Consider the following 23,151-nt stretch of genomic DNA (forward strand, 5'->3'; position numbering starts at 1 on the left):
ATGCAGCGGTTGCACTGAGTCGAAAGGTATGTGTCTTTAATTTTCAGAGTGTTACAATTAAGGGTGTTCTTAGAGCACAACCTAGTCAATGGCCAATTCGTGTTACTAAGGAAAATTAATCCTTGCTCAGTGAGTATCTCATCTATATCTCAACAAAGCCTTTTCACGACTCACCGACGTTTTGGAAATGATTTGGCAAGGAAGCTCTGCACAACTTTGGCACTAAAGCTCATCTTATCCGCTTCGTAATTGCTTCTAGCTTCGCAGCCAACGCCGAAGGGTATGTGGTGAGGGATCGTATAATATTGGTAAGGTGCTTTCCTTGTAAACTTAGATAAGCCCCAGCGGCAAAAAATTTCACTATTTTCGACGAATCTGCCTTGCTGATCTCATAGACTCAGATCCAGATCTGAGTACTGTTGTTACCCTCCCCCCATTATTTGCTTATTCCAGCCAAGTAGAACGTAAATCACGCCATGGGCCTTCAGACAACTAATCTCTGAACGTGCGTGCTACATAATGGCAGCATTGCCCGAGTAAGTCCTTAGCGGGATATAAATCCGGCACGCTCAAATCCTTGCGACCAGTTTGAATGACTTCTCTAACAGGATGGTCGACCCTAAATCGAAAATTCTGAGTGAAGATTCGCTCTCCTTCCATGTTTTAACGATTCAACTTTGGCAAAACAAAACCTAAATGGAGTTACTCGACCTTAAATTTTGTATTCGTGTCATTTCCAAAGCTGCACTGGCTTAAGGATTGAGCCTATGGCTAAAGCTCTGAAAGAAGTTGGGTGTATGGACCGTGATGACAACGGTGTGTTTCGAAGTAGATTTAATGATAACCTGTATGAGTCCAAATGCTTTGCTGGTTATGTTATGATATGCGAATGGAAGAAGGCAGTCCGATTCAGAAAGTATTTAAATCAACACTAATATTTGGAAGATGAGGAGGAGATCTGTTGAGGAAAGACCTTCACTGAGTTGGCATGGACAGGGACCCAGAATTTTATCTCCTCCGAGAACTCCCTTTTTCTGCTTTTTACGACTTTGCCCGATATTAATCGGGTACGTTCCGCTATATATAACCACAAAGTTACTAGCGGGACCATATCTGGAAAGATTTGATACGACCGCTTGGAATCTTCTTGATCTTCAAACCCCCTCCTTGCGTAAAAAACTTGGGGTCGCCAGAGACTAGCCTGCTTAGTAAAAATGAGTCGCTACGGATAGGCAAGCTTGCAATTGAGTTGAAGAAGCAGTCAATTGCTTTCCTCTTGAAAGGCATGTGCTGCGCAACCCCTTGAATCTCCAGGGCTCTCTATCGGCGTCAGTTATCGCGAAACGGCAAAAATCGCCAAGGGGTTAAGCGAGAATTCCTGATGACAATGTTTGGATAAGGTTTACTTAATCCTTTTCAGACTCCTAGGGCTAACACAGAGCTCCAGACACTCGGTAATGTCGACCAAAGGACGGCAAAACGACCACCTATATAGGTTGCTACCTGCATGTTGTCCATCTTTTGAAAGAGCTTTTACAGATTTTTTTTCGGGTATAATTGGTGGGGAATGCTAAGCTTTATTTAGATGAGTTAGGATACGGTTGATATCAATTTTGTACCATCTAGGTTCTGGTGCCTTAGTTACATCAGCAACAGCATCTTAAAACTGCAACCAATATCTTAAATTCTTGGAACTAAAAATTATTCACTCACCTTGGACGTATACCTGATAGACAATGTGATCCGAACCAATTGAATTACGCACCACACACGAATAGTTGCCCTCGTGCGACCTTTGTATATTACGCAACGTCAACGTATTATCATTGCTCACCTCCAAACGAAAATGTTTCTTTGCACGCGCATTCAAAACCTTCCATTCTGAGTTTGGCTTAGGATTACCAACAAAAACACAAGCCAATTTCAAGTCCACGCGCCAACTAACGCTTAAGGTCTGACTAAACGAGATAATAGCTGCTGGCACCGAAGTGCTCGGTATTAGTTTAATGACTGGTGTGCTAGGACCTTGGCCCACGCGTGTAGAAGCTGTCACCCATGATTCATAAGTTTCACGCACCATCAAATCTTTAGCTTCGAAATGACGATTATTGGCCGGTAGCACTTCTTTGAGTATTTTCAACTCTTGACCTTTGTCCAAAATGCGTATGTAAACATTATATTTGGTCACAATGCCATTGGGTCGACGTGGCGGCAGCCAACTAATGATAACTGAAGACTCACTACTCACAACCGATTTCACGCGCTCCGGTGCATCTGGCACTGCCTCTTCGGTTGTGCAAGACACTGTGGGACTCAGTACACCCTCACCAGCGCGTGTGAATGCTAAAACTTGTACGCTGTAATTTGTAAATGGTTGTAAACCATGTAGCACAGTGCTCAAGGCAGACGTGATCTTCGTTTCGCGCGTGCCATACTCCGATTCGATATTACTGGGTTCATAGAGTAGCTTGTAGCCTTGTATGATACCATGATTAGATTCTTTGGGTGGTGCCTGCCAAGAGACTTGTATATTCTGTGCAGTAAGAGCGATGCAGTTAACCCCTTGCGGCGGCGCTGATGGTACATCTTCCAAAGTGTGACCCATAGTAACCTCACTTGGTGGGCCATCACCTTTAACATTAAATGCGGATACCGTTATAGCATATTGCGTATACTTTTCCAAACCGGTGAGACGGAAATCGTTTAGGCCTTCGCCACCTAAGCTGCTGACTTTTGTGAAATTTTGTACGTTATCGGGAGCGCCCTGCTTCTGATATGCGATCGTATAGCCGAGCAGTTCACCATTCCAGGTATCACGTTCGGGCGGACGCCAAGTGATAAGCAATTGCTGAGGTCCCAGTGGTTCTATGGAAACATCCTGTGGACGGCCACTTGGTACTTCAGCATCGGTTTGCACGAGTAGTATGTCGCTTGGCGCGCTCGTACCCAAATGATTTTCGGCGTAAAGACGGAAGTGATATGCTTGTGCGGGACGTAGTGAACCAATTTGTGCCGTTGTCTTTTCACCGGGTAGCAGTTTCTGATTGTTGTGCTCATGCCAGACGTCTAGAATGCGAAGTGGAAGAGAAAGCGTGATAGTGAGAGAAATAAAATAACTTGTCAAACCAAAAACATACCTCCCGCTTTCTTATATTGCAATATATAATTCGATATCGGTTGTGAATCACGATTATTGCCAGCATTATTCATATAAATCGAATCTTGATCATTTGGCGACCATGCCAGCGTTACTGAACGACTACCCAAATCAGTAACATGTAAATTAACCGGAAAATTTGGTGGTTCTTGCACTTGCAAGTGTATGCCCGCACGATCGTGTCCATAATTATTCATAGCAATGCAAGTATATTCACCACGATCATTGAGTATTGTCTGCAGTATGGTCATTTCCGAAACTGTACCACGACTGAGCGGTGAATCTTTAATATGATAGCGTATATCGTAAGATGGATCTATGTGATTAGCTTTGGCACGCCATGTTATATTGAGTGGTTGATCGCCATCGGCTTCACAGCGCAGAGTGACACGATCACCGCGGCGCACAGAAACTTGCTTCTTCGATACCGTTACAGAGGGACCGACTGCAAATGAAGTGTGGATAGTGAGGGCGATAGTACACATAACTATTCTGCTTATGACGTTACGAACTTACCATGCACTGTTAATTTGATGAGCGTACTTAAACCAGCGCCAATGCCATTACTCGCTTGACACAAATAACTGCCTTCGTGCTCTCGTCCAACTTTCGGTATAATCAATGAACCGTTGTTATAAGTTTCGATAACCGATTGCGAATTGCCACTTCCTATCCCATAGCTGAGCTCACGATAGTCGCCTGAGTCACCTGTTTATTATAAGGGCAGCGCAGCAAAATTTCAGATTGCGAGATTTAAAGGAGAAAGAAAGAGGGAGAAATATATTAAGTATTAACGTAGAGGTGAGGTATAAGAAACACAAAATTATAATAAGGTTATTTGCGGAGACAAAGTATATCGAAAAAACTCTAAAGTTTACGATATCTCTTCCAAAATATTTCTCGGCTACTTTTTTTCCAAAAAGTATGAACAATATCCGAAAGCTTTTTCGTTCAAATAAAAAGGGGCGTTAGTGCCGAATATCTCCTCGTGAAGTTCGAAACTGAGACAGCTAATTATTTAAATTAATGAGAGTTCGGGGTTGAAGTAAAACCACAGTAGAGGCAACTTTATCGGAAACAATTAATTGTGGCCTATTTGAGAAAAGCTACGTTGGTTTCTTATCGGTAACAAACAGTATCGATGAGCCATTGTGTTTTTGTCGGCTTACAGATAGTGAAATTATCGTCGAGATATGGGTTTGTTATCGGCTTGTTATCCCCGAGTTATGGGCTTCTTATTGGTTTCTCATCGCATTATTATCGACGTTTTAGAAATATGCTTCGATTTACTATTGAATTTTTGTCGCTATTTGGTTTATAACAAACTGATGAGAGGTCAATAACAAATCTATTAAACGCCGAAAACACATCCATAAAACTTCTATAACAAATAGATTTCGACAAGAAGTCGATAGTTTATTTGATAAAAAAATTATTTTTTTCGTTATTATCAATCAGTAACTTTTCGATAAAAAATCGATAGCTTTTTGATAATATGTGAAATAAAATGCGATAACGAATTGATGATTTTTCGATAAAAATTACGATAAATAATCGATAACTTTCCAATAAAATATCGACAGCTAATCGATAACCTTTCTTTTCGATGGAAAGGTTAAACACTTCAATAATAAATCAATAACTACCTCGTCGATAACAAACCAATAATTCGTTGAAAAGAAATGGATAACACGGCCAGATCCCAATAACTCAAGCAAAAAAGCGATAACAAACCATTAACACCTCGGCTTCTGGTTTTTTAATTTAATTATTTCATTTATTTTCTCGCATTTGTCAAGCAGCAATTAAGGCAATAATCTCGCCTAGAACAGCATCTCAATGCGTGTTAGAGTGTAAGCAGTCTCTAGAGAGAATCGGGACAGGGAGAAGCATACATCTATATTGGTCCCAGGGCGTATGGGAATAGATGAGAATGAAAAAGCGGACGAACTAGCTAAAAAGGGCGCATCTCTTGAAGCTTGCTCCGTAGACGTCCCAATTAGACTGGGCGAAATTAAGCGAAGGCGAGAGGTGCACATGATCGACCAAGCGGAAAAGGCGTGGGTTCAAGCGCGGGCTGTAAAGTGTCGAAGATTATGTGTAGGTCTTACAACCTTAGACTAGCGAAGTTACTTCTGTCATTAAAACGAGAGGACTGTAGACTCATGACGGGTATTCTGACTGGACACTGCCTTCTGGCGTCACATGCCTTTAAATTAGGCTTGGTCAGTGATAGCAGATGTAGGAAGTACGGGTTGGAGGAGGAAACGATCGAGCACGTTCTGTGCTCGTGCCCTGCACTTGCCAGGCTAAGACTCCAGCTATTAGGAGTGATACAACTGTCAGACCTAGAAGCAGCAAGTGGCTTAAGTCCCAGGAAACTTGTAGTATTTGCCAAGAGGACGGAGTTATTTTATACCATAGGTCCTGGTTTTTAATAAGGTTTTTCACTTTGGTCGTTACAAAAAACTTCTAGTAACACTACGGACTCAATCAGTCTATGTGAGGTCCTCATGGACCGGCCAGCTCAACCTAACCTAACCTTTCCTCACATTTCTTTTCCTTTACTTTTCTTTCTTTTCCATTCCTTTACTTTAATCCACTTCCTTTCTTTTCTTTTCTTTTCTTTTCTTTTCTTTTCTTTTCTTTTCTTTTCTTTTCTTTTCTTTTCTTTTTTTCTTTTGCGGGGAAGTCAAAATCCTGGGTCTTTTCCAGGATTGGCGCATCGTGAATATTTAGTCAGTGACTCTTTTACCATGCCTAAAGTCGCCCAATCGGTTTGCCGACTTTGTGCCTCAGTCCTTGGCAAAATATTTACAATCGATGAATCCTTTACGCCGTGGGAAACTAGTAACAGTAATGTGAAATGATCTTTCTTTCTTTTAGATTGGGCAGAGCATATTTCTGAATTGATGAATGCATATTACAAGCACACTTCGCCTCCTGAGCTTCAACTGCTCTGACAGTAGGCAAGCATTTTCTGGGCGCTTTGTTTGTTTTAAGCTTGGATATTTTTATTTATTTATTACAAAGAGAAGCAATTATAAATAATTACTACACTTATGAGCTAAAGCACTGGCTGCCAGGTCCGTCGGCTTGCTAAATCTTAACTTAGGCGATGGTATGATAAGATACAGAGGCAGGCGCATGGGTACATAAACGCAGATGCTCATGCAGGCGTTTGCCACACCTTAACATCCATGAACCCATATGCGTGCTCCATAATTATGAATTACTGTGAATGTGTGAATTTTGATAGATAGTAAGATACAAGACACAATTATACTTTTAATTTGGACCGGGAAATAAAGTTATAAATGATATTTATATTGTTGTCGTTAATACATCTTAGATGCTCTGAAGGTGTTTTGCTGCCGAAAATGGGTGAACGGATTTGTTGTAGTCCTGGACATTCATCGATCAGGTGGGAAGCTGTGCAAATGTTGCTTCCACAATAAGGGCATGATGGAGGAGGTTCCCCATTGAGGAGATGTGCATGTGTTACAAGCGTGTGGCCAATTCTTAGTCTGATAAAGTGTTGTATGGATTTGCAGGAGGCGTTTATTGGGAATGATGGTCGTGACCCCGTTAGATGGCAGATTTTGTAGCGGTGTTGATATTGTCCCCAATCCTCTAATCGTCTTTCATATGAGATCTTTATTACGAGTTTGCGTATATCTCTGTTTATTAGATATTCGTAGAAATTAAGAGGTTCTTTGGACGAATCTTTTGCTCGTTTATCCGCCATTTCATTTCCACGTATGCCTATGTGCCCAGGTATCCACATAATTTTAATGTAAATATGCTGAAGCAGAGTTTCACGAATTCGGGAAACCAGGTAACAATCGTTTAATGGATTTAAAATGGCTTCAACAGAAGATTTTCTGTCGGTGCAGACCACATATTTATTACCGCTTCGAGCAAGGCAGCTGCTTCAGCTGTGAATACTGAGCAATAGTTGGGTAATGCCCCCACAGAGATGGATTCACCTAGTCTATTTGTGATAGCAAAGGTGGTATTGTTGTCAGATTTTGAACCGTCGGTAAATAGAAGCTCCAAATCATCATTGCATGGTTGCAGTGCTTCGATATACCTCTTTAAATATTCACTACTACTGGTGTTTTGTTTACGATAATTTTGGAGATTTGAGATCACTGAGGATCTTGGTACAGCGAAGGGCGGGTGAGTAGTTGGCTTCATTAATATTGGTTTTGAGAAAATGTTTGCGTCTTCTATTAGCGACAAACAACGTGATATTGTGGAGTCTGTTTTGGGTTTTTTTCTTCAGGTTGAGCAGCTTTTATTTGTTCGAACAATAGGTTATTCCTGCAATATAGAATCCTTGGTATAAGCATCATGGTGTCGTACTGGATTCTGCTCAAAATATTTGGAAGTCCAGTTTCAGCAAGGACAACTTTGACTGGTGATGTCGCAAATGCACGTAGACTTCTTCTAGCAGCTGCATGGTATGGCGCGTTTAAAACCTTAATGTGTGATTTTGCACAGTTTACATATATGGGCAGTCCATAATCGATTTTTGATAATATTAACGACCTTGTTATGTTTATAAGAGTATTAGTGTGGGCAAAGCAATGATTAGAGGAAAGATATTTTATTATATTTAACCTATTTGCTAATCTTGCTCTAATATACTTACAATGGCCTTTATAAGTAAGTTTCTTATCAAATAGTATGCCTAGTATTTTAAGAGTGTCCGAGTGGGGAATACTGGTGTTAAGGATGTGTAAGGAAGGATAGGAGCATTTATACTTTCTGCATATGTGGAATGTTGAGCATTTCGATGTTGCGAGATTTGCCCCTGATGTTTGAGACCAATTTGCAATTTCATCTAAAACTCGACCGAATGTTTCATTAACTTTAAGTAGGTTTGTAGTCTTTGTAAATATAATAACATCATCTGCGTAGATGAAGTGTTCCAAATGGTTGAATGATGCAATGATAGAGCTTAACTCATTGAAAGCGATTGTGAAAAGAGATACGGAAAGGGGTGAGCCCTGTGGTAATCCGTTGAAAAGTTTGAAAATATCAGAATTATGGTTATTTACTCTGACCAGGAATTTACGATTGCTTAAGAAAGACTTTACAACATTATACAACTTGCTGCCTACCTTCCATCATTTAAGTGCTCTCAGCACCACATGGGCACCAATTCTGTCAAAGGCTTTTTCAAAATCAAGGTTGAGAACAGAGACATGGTTTTTGGATGCTAGGGCCATTTTAGCAAAATTTTCAAAATACATCAAGGAATCGATAACCCCAAGACCTTTTTGGAAAGCGAATTGATGAGGAGTTATTAGCCCATTTGCTTTCGCAAAGAACATGATGCGAGTAGAGATAATTTTTTCCAAAATTTTGGAAATGCATGGGAGAAGGGATATGGGTATGTAGCTTGATATTGAGGATGTTGGTTTATCAGGTTCAAGAATGGGCAGGATTGAAGAAGTTTTCCATTGCTGGGGAAATGCACCTGTTTCATAGATATCGTTATAAAGCTTCACGATTCTAGATTTGAGTGGTTTAGGTAGGTTCCTCAAGATAGGATAAGAAATTTTGTCTTCGCCAGGTGTTTTCCCTTTCATTGAGGATATCGTATATTCAAATTCATCAAATGTTATTGGAACTTCTATGGATAGAGCTGTGTGGGATGGGGAGGGGTTGTGATAGGATTCTAAGGCGTATTGTTCACTGAGTGCGTTAAAACGCGGATGAAAGTTGAAACTATTTGAGTATGCTGGCCATGCAGTAGCAAACTCAGAAGCGACTTCTTTGGGGGAGTAAATAGGACCTTGTGATGAGTGGATAAATGAAATATTTGAGGCTGGACGGGATCCCGATAGGGTCTCTATGTCAGCCCACACTTGTTTAGGGTTTGAGGAGGGGGATATTTTGGCTGTGAAGTTTTCTAAGTGTTTTCGTTTGGCTTCTTTCAACTGTTTTCTAAACACTGCATTTGCTTTCTTATAGCAGATAAGGTTTTCGTCAGATCTATTTTTCTTATATTCAGCCCAGAGATATTGCTTGTTTTTCCTAAGGGATGATAGTATATTGGACCAGTAGGGTAGTTGGGCTGAGAATTGTCTCGCACTACTTTGGGGTATAGACGCATGTGCAGCTGATCGAATGATTGTTTTTATTGCACTGGCTTCAGCATTGACATTAACTTTATACGGGTTCTTATTAGAAAGATCTATGGAGAGAGAGCCAAAGCGGGTCCAGTCTGCTTTATCTGTTAGGAATTTAGATTTTCGCTTGACGTGATAAAGAGTAGGTGTGAGAAATGATGTGAGGACGGGGAAATGATCACTATTGTGAAGGTCTTCTAAAGTGCGAGAGGATATTTTGGGAGCTGTTGAGGATGATGTAAGTGTTATGTCAAGGTGAGAAAATGTTTTGTGTGTGGAAAAATGGATAGGAGTGCCATCGCTAAGAACTATAAGGCTGTGGGCCATAATAATATCCTCAATTAGCTGTCCTCTTTGATTGACTGATGGAGAACCCCAAAGAGGACTCCAAGCGTTGAAGTCACCTAGCAAGATAATAGAGCGGTTAAAAGACTTAATTATGTTTGAGATGTCTGTACTAGTAAAATTTTGATGTGGAGGTATGTAGCAGTTTACTAAGACAAATTTGAACCCGATGTCTACTTCAGTAGCAAGGCAGGAGATATTGGAGATTGTTTGTATTAATTGGTGATTTATAACCTTTTTGACAAAAATAGCAATTCCTTGTTTTGATGTGGTGTTTTGTGGCATATTGTGAACATAACTAATGTAATTGTTGGCAGGATAGGCAGTTTTGTTGTAGGGAATATGAGTCTCTTGTAAAGCTGTGATTTCAGGTGAGAAGTCATTTATTAGAATATTGAGGGCTACATAATTATTATACAGACCATTTAAGTTCCATTGCAGAATACGCATCCAGATTTAGTCCATAGGATGGTCTTGCATATGCAAGCTTGAGGAGGAGAGGGGGGGGAGGATATTAGGGGAAATAAGTTGGGAAAGGAAAGATGAAATTATTGGGTTTGTTAAGTCATCGACTGATATCGATGTTGGATTTATAATATCTATTTGGTTTGCACTACTTTCTTGTTTTTCGTTGTTTTCTATGTTATTGTTTTTTTTTTGTACCCTTTTGTGTTTCATTTGTTTCATTTATGTTTAGATTGGTCGCGTTATTGAAAGTATTTTGTTGTCGTGTGTAAGGAATGTGGTTTATACCGTTAGGGGTATTTGAGTTTATTTGTTGTAAATTCTTATGCTAATTTGTGTTTTCTTGTTCATTTAATTTGGTTTGTGGGTTTGGAATGCTTTTTGTAATTGCAGAAAAGGAAAGGGAGGGGTCCAAAGTAGGGGAAGACTGGGTTCTATATGTTTTTATTGCTTCGCGCATAGTACATTTTTTGTCTGTTTTTATTTTAATGATTTCCTTCATTTGCAAAAACTTAGGGCATGATCTGTTAGATGCGGGGTGAGGACCTGTACAATTTACGCAGTGTGATCGCGTGCATTCTTCGGGGGAATGTGGGGGGGAAGTGCACAAGAGTCGCAGGCAGGATGATTGACACAACGTTTAGTTGTGTGGGCAAGAAGGTGACAGTTTTTGCATTTCATAGGGTTTGGATAATAAGGCCTCACTTTTGTGGTGTACCAGGATTTCTTCAACTTTTTCGGGTAGGTGATACATGTCGAAGGTTAGGAGATGTACTCCGCTCAGTATTTGTTTACCTTCCACGTATTTGGGGAACTTGAAAACAGATATAACACCCTGCTCTTTAAGATTTTCAATAATTTCTGACTCTGTGATATCGTTTAGGCACGGTGCATATATTGTTCCCTTTGAGCTATTTAAATTATTATGGAACTCGATTTTAACTTTACAAACTCCTATTAATTGTGTGGCATTTAAGAATTTGTTCACTATGATTTCGTTTTTGACCAGGAGAAGTAAATTTCCGTCCCTTAGTTCTGAAATACTTATTATATCGGAGCTAATGTTTTTTAGAGCTTTGTCAATAGCAAAGCATGAATATTTATTGAGCGGTTTAGGTGAGTATACAGCACTTGCTACTAAATATTTTAGGTGTTCCTTTTTTATTGTTGGTAAGGATGGAAATATTACAATTGGTGAGTTAGTGTTTTTTTTTTCTTTTTCCGGCTCGGGCTTGAGGATACCTGAGTAAACCTGTTATCCCCAATCAGCGTACCCCGGGGGGCATAGTAACTACGCACTTGTTAGTCCGAAACAATAACACACGCGTTTAAAGACACTATTGCAGAGAAAACTGCAAAGAGACTTGCAGAGTGTGTAAGAAAAGCACAAATGAGAATAACAAAGAAAATCACTGAGATAACTGAACGCACTACCTTTCGCGACGAGTATCAGTCGATGACTGAGCTTGGATATTGCTATTCACACTTCGTCGTAGTTATATTGCGGACTATTTAGATTGAGATATCGACTTCGCCATCTCCTTCGCTATCTAGCATGGAGGAGAAAGGATCCCACATAATTTAAACACACCATTCCTGCAGAAACTTGCCCTGCCATGCCTTTCTGTATTCTGGTAGAAGATTCAGGCAACATTCCTATCAGACAGCATATGAAGCTACTTGTACTCACGCAATTCGACTTCACATTTTTTTCTTCTAAATATGCGTACCTCTTAGCGTTGGCGCAAGGGATTCAAGGAGTTCATAAGCTAAGATAAGCTGATAGCTTCCCCAACCCAATTTTCAACATCGCCTACGCGAGGGGAATCCTGTTACAAATATGCATGTATAATACACATCTGGCAACCCCAAGTTCCTCAAGGAACTAGGGACTGGGGTGGAGGCGCGATTGCCTAGAAGGTTCAGTATGGTCATCCTGAGATGGTCGGGCTGGTAACTTAATGGTGGTTGTTGCCGGTTCTATATCCAGCAAAGGGTCATCCATATCGACAACACTGCGTAGAGGCCTATTTTTCTGATGCAGTGAAAGTGTAACACATACTCCAAGAAGCTGTGAAAGAAATTACTCATGCAAGTTGAGGGATGACTCCAGTCATAACGGCACTCCTTCCTCACAGCTAAATAATATATGTTGTCAAGTTTGCCTTAAGGCATCCATCCTGCCATCCTAGTATTGATTTCGCTGCTTGACAGCACTGACTCCAGGAGTTGCATGCTTCCATGTAAGAGCTAAACTGAAAGCGGTGTTACGCCAATTTGGCGCGTATTTCAGCCTGGGGGGAGGGGGAGTTACATATATTCTCTCTTTAGTCTCAGAACCTGCTTATACTAAAGACACAGATGAGGGGAAGGGGCCACCTAGTCATAAAGACAGCAAATACTTCTACACTTAGGAGGGCTATGGGAGGTAAAGACTCTAATGGCATCCGCCTGTCATTCATGTAAATAGTCTAATGTCCGCCTGTTGGGTTTAACGGCCATAACAAGTGGGATATAAATTGCTTAAAGATATCCCTCATCGGCCTTGCCTTGGTGTATAAACCCTTTGTTAAAATGCTTATTTGCCATTTCAGTTAATTTAAGGACTACCTATGAGCTGGTGGTAAACGGATGCAGGACGGTTGGCAACTACTGCGACAATTTCAGGACCTTCTACGACTAAACCAGTTATGTGCGTTCAAAAGGTCTAAAATGAGAGAAATTGCAATTTCGATGTACATCACAATGTTAAAAGTGTCAGTTGAAAGCACCGCGACCGCGCTGATTTAGAACTATTACTGTCGCTTAATGCGATAGTTCTGCATTGGCTTGGAACTAGTGAAATTCGCGGCAGGGATAGTAGAGATTCACGCGCAAGTAGAACTACAGTAGGAGTCGTACTGTTGTAAGACTATTTGGTACACTTAAAAGGATCCAAAAAGTTTACGAATGTAAGAAATTGCCTTTCGTATGACATTACCCATACGCAATTCCAGCTTTGTTCATTAAGCCCATACCGCAAATACCCCTAGTTTTATGAGGAACGTGTCGCGAGGGCCTCGCCTGCTAAATATGTGTATGATATATTCATATTTGTAAAAGGATTCGCCTAGCTTAGGTGAAGTTGACAATTGGGTTGTTGAAGTTATATTTTGCACTGGCAACACTTTGAAGTTTGAAATTGATGATCACTAAGCCAAGCCAAAGAAAAGTCGGTATCTAATTGAATCAAAAAAATCAAAACAAAACCCAAATTAAAGTTTAGGATATTTCCGATACTTTACCAATCGATTGTTTCCATTGTACGGTGGGTATAGGAAATCCATCCGCTTTGCATGTTATCACCACTGGGTTACCAAGTATGGCATCTTGATCTGTTGGCTTTACTATCCAGCGTGGTGGAACTGTTTTTATGTAGTTGTAAATGTTTGCACATTTGAAATTACAAAAAAATATTTTTTTTTCGATTAAAATTTATGTAAACATAGAATTTTGTGTTGTTCAAGTTATGTGAAATTTCATATGAAATTCTGTGCGAAATATTTCATGCAATGGAACTGAGTTAAAGCTAGGCATGCAGACTATAACTAAGACTATGTATGAGGCTATTATTGTTGTGTAGATAAACAGATACATGTGTATGGTTTAGTATTTATACATTGTATAAGTACAAGTAAGATTTATGAAAACAAGTTTTAAATAAATCACTCACCTGAAATTGTTTTATACAAAAATGTATGGCACCTTCTTAAAATGGAAAAAATATGTGAACAAAAAAATTTCTTTTTGGTCCAATTTTAAAAAAGAGAATTGCAATATTTCTTATTTGTTTAATTTGGATAATACTTACAGAATATAAATGGCTATACCGCAACCAAATTTCAATTTAAAATTCCTCAAAACCAGAATTGGGCATTATGCGTATACATTTTTATTTAAATAATTATTTGTATGGAAATTTATCATAAGAAAATTATTCAAAGTTAATTTATTCATGAACAAATTATTCTTGAATAAATTTTCAATAGAGTATTTTATATGATTTTAATAATCGAGGATTGCCCATATTGCTTTTTTAAATGTATGAAAACATTTATTTGAAGCATTTTTTTAATTTTATAATTTATTTAATAATTTGGGAAAAATTTAAACAACGTGACATCAGGACGGACAAGGCGACAGCTGTTTCGATTATACCTTGTAAATCTCTTCAAAGCCTTTTCTCCCGGGAGTGGGAGTCGAACTCGCACTCCTATGATAGTTGAAATGGTTATAAACGCATTCAGCTACGTCATGCCTTAGTTGTTGTAAAGTTTTTCCCAATTGCCTTCTTTTTGCATTTTATGTTTGAATAATTTTCTAATTGAAATTTTTTTTTTAAACTCATAATCTACTCATTTAAATATGAAGCAAACAGAAGAAATGAAGCTAGTAAAATCCACAAATCAAGTTTGTTATTCTTGAATTAACAGCTATTCAGTAAAATCGATCGCATTATGGTCAATTAAACGAAGTTTTTTGTAAAGATTAACAATATTCTCTAAAAGTTACAGATTTTTAGTTAATCTAACTGATTCCTTGGTTAAAAGTACTGATTTTATTAGTAATTTCAACATCGAACAACTCTCAATATTATGCAAATGCGCCAGCTAATTTTAAAGTGAAACTTAAGCTCACACCACTCACAATTTACTTTTTATGACTTTCGTAATATCAACAGCCACTGTTATATTTTAAAAGTTATCCAACACCAAAATCTTAAACAATTTTTTTTTTAATTTTATGTATTTTTTTTAACAGAGCTTAGATTTGCTGCATTTTATTTCGTTGATTTAACTGTTAATATGGTTATTTTAGAACCAACAATTTGTGCGTAGTTTATTCAACAGCTATTTGCGAGGGACAAAAATTTACAGAAATATCGGTTAATTTTACCATCATTTTGCTTTGAGAAAATTTTTCTGTGTGAAAACATTCAAATTAGGTTTTATAATGGCTTTATAATTGCATAATTTCGGCCTTAATTTTATCTGTGAATAAAATTACTAGTTTTGAGTTGTAAAATCTCTCCTGAGAAAAAGAATGGAATACTTGTACTGTATTCACCTCTTTAAGTCGAAACAGCTTATATCACTGCACTCAATGTATCATCTTGGGTAAAAAATTTAAAAGCGATGCATTTCCTCATACTAATTCTTTTTCAGAAATGACTCATTTGATCACATTTATAATGCATTTACACCGCACCAAATGCGTAATTTTTGGTGAAAAATTGAAAATGCGTCGCATTTCCTCATACAAATCGCGTTCTCCAAATGACTCATTTGATCGCATTCGACCTGTAAATTCCTACTAAAAGAAATACGGCAAGAACACAACTTTTAAACAACGTGTAGAACCTTTTTGCTATACCAAAGCTATAAATAGTAGTTTCCACACGTTTCGATTAGAAACTGCTTTTTATTTTTTTTATCGAACTATAGTCAGTGCTTTTTCATTCGATGGATTAGTGCCCTTGCAATCAAGTCTCGCAGGGAAGGTTAAGCGAGATGCGAATGAGGCCAATGTAAACGCTTTGGCTGCAAATGCGATCCACTCACTTGATCCACACACACTTTTGACATTTCCTTAAAAAAAAAGAAAACCCCGCAGGAATATCATGGTTAGTTGACGTATCTTAGTCTTAAGGCTGTACTTCAGCTATGAAAAGCAGTTTCCATTAATTTTTTTAAAGCCAAACTGATAATTATACCAGAAACTGCTTTACTTATTTTTATATTTTTTAAGGTTCTATTGGTATAGAGTTCGTTCTATTGGTCTTGGATGGATTGGTGTTCTTTCGGTGAACTCTTTCAGTGAAGGTCAAGTAAGATGCGGTTGAGACCAATCGAAACGCATTAAAATGACGTACGAATTTGAGACCATTGTAAATGTAATATTAGTTTGAAAGAAATCAAAACCAAAATAAGAACATATTTTGTTGCCAAATGCCAAGAGACCTTGCTTCTAGGAACCATGGGATAGTGCCGATCTTTGATCCTCGGAGATAAAGGACAGAAATCTGAGCAGCTTGCATGCCCGATTCTAATGAGAAGGGTCGTCGCAACTCTTTTTCTGACACAAGCTTACTGAACCTATCAATGCGAAGACTTCGAAAGTATGGGTCCCACAATTAACAGAGCAGGTGGTGAAAGGGTGACATTTGTCCCATCAGCCATCTTCCTACTGGCCACTTTGTATGTTGGATTGGATAGGAAATATTCTCTAGCGTATTACCAGTGAGCGTCTGCAGCAGACCCCGGAAGTTCGTTTCGATTTCGAAAATCAATATCAACGATAGATACAATACAAACTGTTGTCAATATGTCCGGCGAAGCCATAGCTGGAGGTCAAAGTAAAATAAATCTCTGTGCACTGATTAACTTGAATATTAGAAATGCTTTTAACACTGCGAAGTGGTTGCAGATAATGAAAGGGCTGCGAAACTTTGGGACACCTGCTTATCTGCTTAGAATAATTGGTAGCTATTTTAGCGACAAAGTACTCCTTTGTCAAAGGACAACGCTATGGAATACGACTTTGCTGGAGGCACACAAATTGTCGGCTATACAGATGACATGTTCATAGTACCAGCGGCCAAGAAGATGCATCTGCTCCAAGCGTTATGTAATGAAGTAGTAGAAAGAATAAAGGAGCGGCTGACGACATAGGGATGGAGATGAGTAGCAATAAAGAAGGAGTGGTTTTGGTGGAGAGAAAGTTTCAAAAGTTAGTGGAGCTCTTATTCGAATAAAGCCCAGCATCGCCGGCCCAGGTGAAGCTATGATATGAGCTGAAGCACGGCGAGCTAGAATACTAACTCACGCAGATATTGAGTGGGCAAGACGGATCTTTTCTGTCCACACTCTCCCACCGAATTGGAAAATGCATAGCACTTAACGTTTAATTGCCCTCGTTTTCTCGGCAAAATACTCTGAAGCAGCGGTGGTTCAATCGCATTAATACCTTACGGAGGTCATACGGCATATGGATACATGAACAGGATTATCTTGATTTCATTGGGCCAATTGAGTGCTGTGCTCTGACCCAACGTCCGTGAAAAAAAGACAGCGAATCTGGGAAAGTAAAGTTAAACAAAGGAAAGGAAAGAAAGGGCTTGCTACAGATGATTCGACTTCTTTGCGAAAACTTATCAATTATTTATGGAAAAGTGGTCGCTGTGTTATCAAGAAGTTATCGATTGGCCATCGAAAAGTTGTCGATTTGTTATCGCCATTTTGTTAATTTGATATGGAAAAGGTTATCGATTTACTAGTGAAAAGTTGTCGATTATTTATATAAAAGTTGTCGTTGTGTAATCAAAAAATTACCAATTTATTACTGGAGTGTTTCCAATTTTTTTATGGACGTTTTATCGATTTGCTAACAAAAACTCATTGATTTATTATGAACCAGGAACCAGGTAAGACTTCAACATTAAATCGATGCCACGTCTTCTATAGCCCGTTGTTAACCAGACAGACGATAAGAAACCAATAAGAAACCGATAACTCTGCGATAACATGCCGATAAGGAACCGATAACTCGACGATAACAATTCGCTATTGATAATAACCCGATAATATAAAAATAACTGGTCGATAGCGGAAATTATTTGATTCTGGTGAAGTAACCTCTGCTTTCGTTAATTTTCAAGCACTAGTTTCTTCGCGAGTACTTAGTACTCATGCTTAGTTCTACGCCTTTCCTACCTGGTCAATCAAGTGCAGCTATCGAGGGATCGCCCTTTACTCATTTGCTTTTTCATTTCCCTCTATTCCCATTCACACAACTTCATCAAAGTCCTTTTTATACTTTTTCATCAAAGTGGGACATTGACAAAATTTTACCTGCAGAAGTGTGATGCATAAGTAACTTTTTTCCCACAGCTAATGTCCTTCATTCCTGCATATTCTATCTCATACAATGAATCCTTGTCATTGTTCGTTGCGTTTGTGGTAAAGCCTTCACACACAGATTTTAGCTGGCTGTGAGCAAACAACCACACTTTGTAATAAACATATACATACACCTATACACATTCCACAATGTAAAGTCATTGAAAAAGTGCTTTTATTCGGAATTTTAATCGTAAATTGTATGGAAAAGATTTTGCGAATTAAATAATAAAAATTATTACTTGAAGATACAAATGACTTATCGAAGCGTAAACAAATCCAGACGTTTCTGCAATTGGTTACTTTGTACAATTTTTTTGTTTATTATAGCCACGGATGAGCAACTTTATACAGCTGGACTTCAATTTACTGTCCTGTTGCAGGCAGGTATTGAAACTATCCCCAAACCAAGAATAGAGAACTGTGGGGTATTTGCGAAGTTATATCTTAAGCGCTCATATTCGCATCGGGAACAGACTCTACCTTAAGGAAAACTACTTAAAAAGAAGAAGAATAAAGTAAACGCCTTTCATATGGCTGCACAAAAGGACGCCTTTGTGACATGTTGTCACTTTTATTTATTAAGCGCATCTTTAACGGCCAGGAGTAGTACCGAGCGGCAGCCCCTGTACCCCACTTTTACTTTAATCCACATATTTTTGATTCCCAAAATATAAAATGACTGAAATCCATCCGCAACGGGGTATCCACTGAAATTATGGGGCAATAAAGGATTTTAACTATAGCGAAACATAATTCAACATCAGAAAGACCCTGAGAATAAAAATGGCGGTGGTCTCCAAATCCCGTTAGAAAGTTAGAAATCCGAACCTGCGTTACTTACGTTAAGAGGTCCAACTCGCGGATTAATAGGGCTTTGCTATAGTCGATTAATTCCAAAACTAAGGAGAAGAGAGGTGCTGTGGAATTTTCTGGCGAGGCGGGCTTTTAGTCGTGAGTCTTCGCTCCCTAATGAGGAAAATAGTGGAGGAAACGTTGGCCAAGCTAAGTGACTGGTAGTGATAGATGTGCGCTTAGGTTAAAATCGGTATGACGGAACCGCTATTCTTCACACAGAACCACGAAACACCTTAAGAGGTGGTTTTCTGTCAAAGGCTGAGTTATCACTCAGTCAATCCAGGGTTGAGCAGAGGTCTCACAAGCCCTGCATGATAAGCATTAACGTGCTAAGGTCATATAGTAACACATACGGCCTAATGAGGCCGGTAACACCTCATACCAGGGCAAAGGTTATGTAGAGGAGAGGGAGTAGCCTGCATTATTAGTAAGCGACGGACGAAGTGGCTGAGAGTACCGGATATTCAAGAGTGGAGCGGCGGTAAGATAGTGGTCCGCCAAGGGTCGTTGAGTAGCAGAGAGAACGGACAATTTTTTGTGTTTGAAATGACGAAGATTGTCCTTTTTGCACCGGACGCTTCATCGGAGGTGTCCATTGATGCGGGAGAAGACAACTGCAACGCAATTTTTAAGATTTTTGCGCAGATTGAAACCACCACTGTGTGACCGAAGAATGGAAGATGAATGCATGAATACAACCTTTAAACACAACGGTAGTCCCCTGTGCTCACACCTCCTTCTACAGCCAGAGGTCGAAGAAATGAAGCGTGGTTGAATTTCCATCATAGATTGGGTGGAGGACCAAGCCAAGTGCACCGTGTGCCACCGAATCCCAGCATTGTATCTCGATACTCCAACGCAATACTTGCCTCCTTAATACCTGAGTAGATTTATTGGTATCGAAATGGTTCCGGCGGCTTTTTCCTGGTAGGATGGTTTAAAAATGAGGTGGGAGGAGTATCCTTTGAGGCGTACCTCCTTCGGCAGGAAAAGTCGGTGCCTAGAGGAGGGTTCTTTTATGTCAAAGCATCAAACCTTTTGGCCAGTAGGGTAAGTTACATTCGAGGGCATCATCTCATGTTGGACTTATTTAAGATGACATCCATTACAGGCCGGGTTTTAGATCCTTAAGGAGTAGATGATAATGATGAGGCTAATGTGCTGCTACGTAGAGCCTCAGCCGAAATAAATGTTGCTTCGATTAGACATAACCTTACAAGTGGCCAAGATGCCACTCTAGGTAGACGACGTCTTAAATCTCGCACCACTCCCCTTTAAATACTAAATACAACTTGCTTAAGTCTTCATTCTGGCCAACTTCAAGACTGCTTCGTCACTTCGGAAAACTTATAATATAGAAATCAATTGCACTCAGGCGTATTCTTGGTAAAATATTTGATCTAAAAGAAAATAATGGGGTACATTGACATATTTTCTATTAGACGTTGCAGATTGCGAGCTCCGAAAGTACTAGGAAATTAACTTTTCTGTTGTTAGCCAAAAGGAAACCAATGCCCAGGAAGACTGGTTTTAAGGTTGACAAGAGAACGAACACAAGTATTTACGAATGTCCTCTTTGAAGAGTTTTTAATAAAATTATATTGAGTAAAATTATGTCGCCACAAGAATGTGCTCACATAAAATAGTTTCGGCCATTTTTCTTTTTCACACACAGACAAACACGCACACACACACAAGCACAGACGTACGCAAGCCGGATGTAGACAACGATTGCTGCCGTCTGCTTCTACTGGCATTCCCCGTTGTACGTTGAACGTTCGATGCTGCTGCAATGTGCGCACATGCTACTGCACACGAATATGCATGACTGGGTGCATCCCAGCTTAAAAGCGAAAAAAATGTCATTTATCAGAAGATTGCCTTATGCAAGGGAAATGCAAATGGTATAAATTCCAACATACGGTTCTGCCACTCGTGCATTGTCCCTGATGTTGCAATTTGTGTGCTACAAAAACTTCACTACGTCCTTTACGGCTGCATCACTTGCTAGCTTGACTTGTTGGCCGTTGCTACCGCTGGACGTCACAGCAGTATTTGAAGCCATCATTCACCTTTTTTGTGGGTTGATGTGGAAATTCGACTGGTAAAGGCAAGCAACACAAACACCATTATAGTTTATCTGAATATAGTACGTGTGGGATATATGTATGTATGTGTTTGTATATGCGTACACTGAACCCGTTTATACCCAGTACTATGAGTATTCCGGTTTCAAGTGGGTAGAAGCTGCACTCTGCATTAGGGTAGATACTAGTAGCTACCTCTAGGGCTCCACTATTCAGATTAAGGCTGAAGAGATGTCGTTAGAGTTTCTTGGAAAATTTGTATAAGACAGCAAGTTTTTCCCTAGAAAAATACACCCACCCCATCTGTGCATTTCTTTTATCTACACTCGGAAACCACATTTTCGGAGGATCGATTTCTAGTGGCTCATGATTACAAATTGACTGGCATGGTCGAGCAAGTTCAGAAAAACCAAAAATTGCCACTACGATTTCAAAACAGCCGTGGCGAAAGGGTGAGCCCATAAGTAAACTCAATAATAGACCACGGTTGTTCGAAAGAACTAGTACTGTTTGCAGTATGGACAGAGGAAACGGGCATTCTTAATACTCGCCTCCTCCACGAATTGTCTTTGCTTTCGATGCCAGAATATATATCCTGTGTCGATATCTCTAATAGATTTGCCAGAATCAGAGTAGATACTACAATCGGAATAGGTAATATAACCGCAAAAGATACCAAAATCGGAATAGATACCACAGAGAGAATAGACACTAGAATTTAACTAGGTACATACACCGGAGTATATAACGGAAACGCTTTTCAGACTGGAGCTAGAATTTGAATAAATATCGGTGTTGGAATAGGTATCGGGAGTGTAGTAGATACTGAATCTGTAGAAAGATATTGTAACTAGAAAGGATGTCGAAATTGGAACAGGTATCGAAGGAGGAGTAAATATTGGCAACATACTAGTTACCGCGGCCAGAATTAATACCAAAGTTGCTATAGATAATGGAATAAGAAACCTTAACGGAAATACGCAGGGGAAGATATCGGAACAGGAATAAATATTGGAGTCGATATGGATACCAAAACTTTAACGAAAATAGACACAGAACGGAAATGGAAACTGAAATGGAAAACGAAAGGAGTAAATATCAAAACAAAAGAAAATTCATGAATCCGAATGCATACCAACACTGGAATAGAAATAGAAAACACAACTGAAATAGAAACCTGAAGGGCAATAAAGAGATGAATGGAAACAGACACCGCAACTAAAAAAGAAACAAAACGGAAATAGAGAGGGATAAATAGTGGAACAAGAATAGATACAGGAATCGGAAAAGATACCAATACTTGAACAGAAATAGAAACAGAGTGGATATAGAAAGGAATGAATATGAGAACAGGAATGGAGACTGGAATCGAAAAAGGTACTAAAATTTTAATGCCAATAATAAATAATAATAACAAAATTGAATCGGGATCATTAACGAAAGCAGCAAAGAAATATATTTAAACAGGAATAGCTACCGGAATCGGAATAGATACCAAAAGAGAAATGGGAACAGAAACCACAACAGAAATATAAACCGGAACGTTAATAGAAACCAGAACGGAAACAAACCCTTTAATCGAAATAGAAACAGAACGGAAAAAGAAACCGGAATGGAAAAATAAACTAGAACGGAAACAACCATCGGAACGTAAAAAGAAACCAAAACAGGAACAGTTGCCGAATGGAATTAGAAATTACAACAGAAATAAAAATCGGATCATAAATAGAGACCAGAATGGTAATATGAACTGGAATGGAAATAGAAACACAACAGATATAAAAACCGGAACGTTAACAGAAACCAGAACGGAAACCGGAACTGGAATTAAATTGAAACGACAGCAGAAATAAAAATCGGAACGTAAATAGAAACCAGAACGGAAACAGAAACCGGAATAGAAATAGAAGTTACAACAAAAAAAAACGACAAAGGAAATAAAAACCGGAATGCAAATAGAAACGGGAACCGGAAATGAAAATAAAAACCACATCAGAAATGAAACCATAGAAGAAATAGAAACCGGAACGTAATTAGAAACCAGAACGGACACAGGAACCGGAATGAAAATAGAAGCCACAACAGAAATATAAGCCGGAACGTTAATAGAAACCAGAATGGAAACGGGAACTGGAATGGAAATAGAAATTACAACAGAA

At 39.1% G+C, this 23,151-nt stretch overlaps 1 protein-coding gene across 1 annotated transcript in view; it reads right to left on the minus strand.

The window, feature by feature from the left end:
- Positions 1-23,151, minus strand: part of LOC137239746 (cell adhesion molecule Dscam2-like) — a 246,781-nt gene that overhangs the window by 15,417 nt on the left and 208,213 nt on the right. Inside the window, 4 exon segments of the mRNA XM_067765367.1 lie at positions 1,714-3,066; positions 3,138-3,602; positions 3,674-3,865; positions 13,395-13,514. Of these exon segments, the coding sequence (XP_067621468.1) occupies positions 1,714-3,066; positions 3,138-3,602; positions 3,674-3,865; positions 13,395-13,514 (2,130 nt within the window).

Source organism: Eurosta solidaginis, chromosome 2 (assembly GCF_040869045.1).
Source record: "Eurosta solidaginis isolate ZX-2024a chromosome 2, ASM4086904v1, whole genome shotgun sequence".
Lineage (NCBI taxonomy): Eukaryota > Metazoa > Arthropoda > Insecta > Diptera > Tephritidae > Eurosta > Eurosta solidaginis.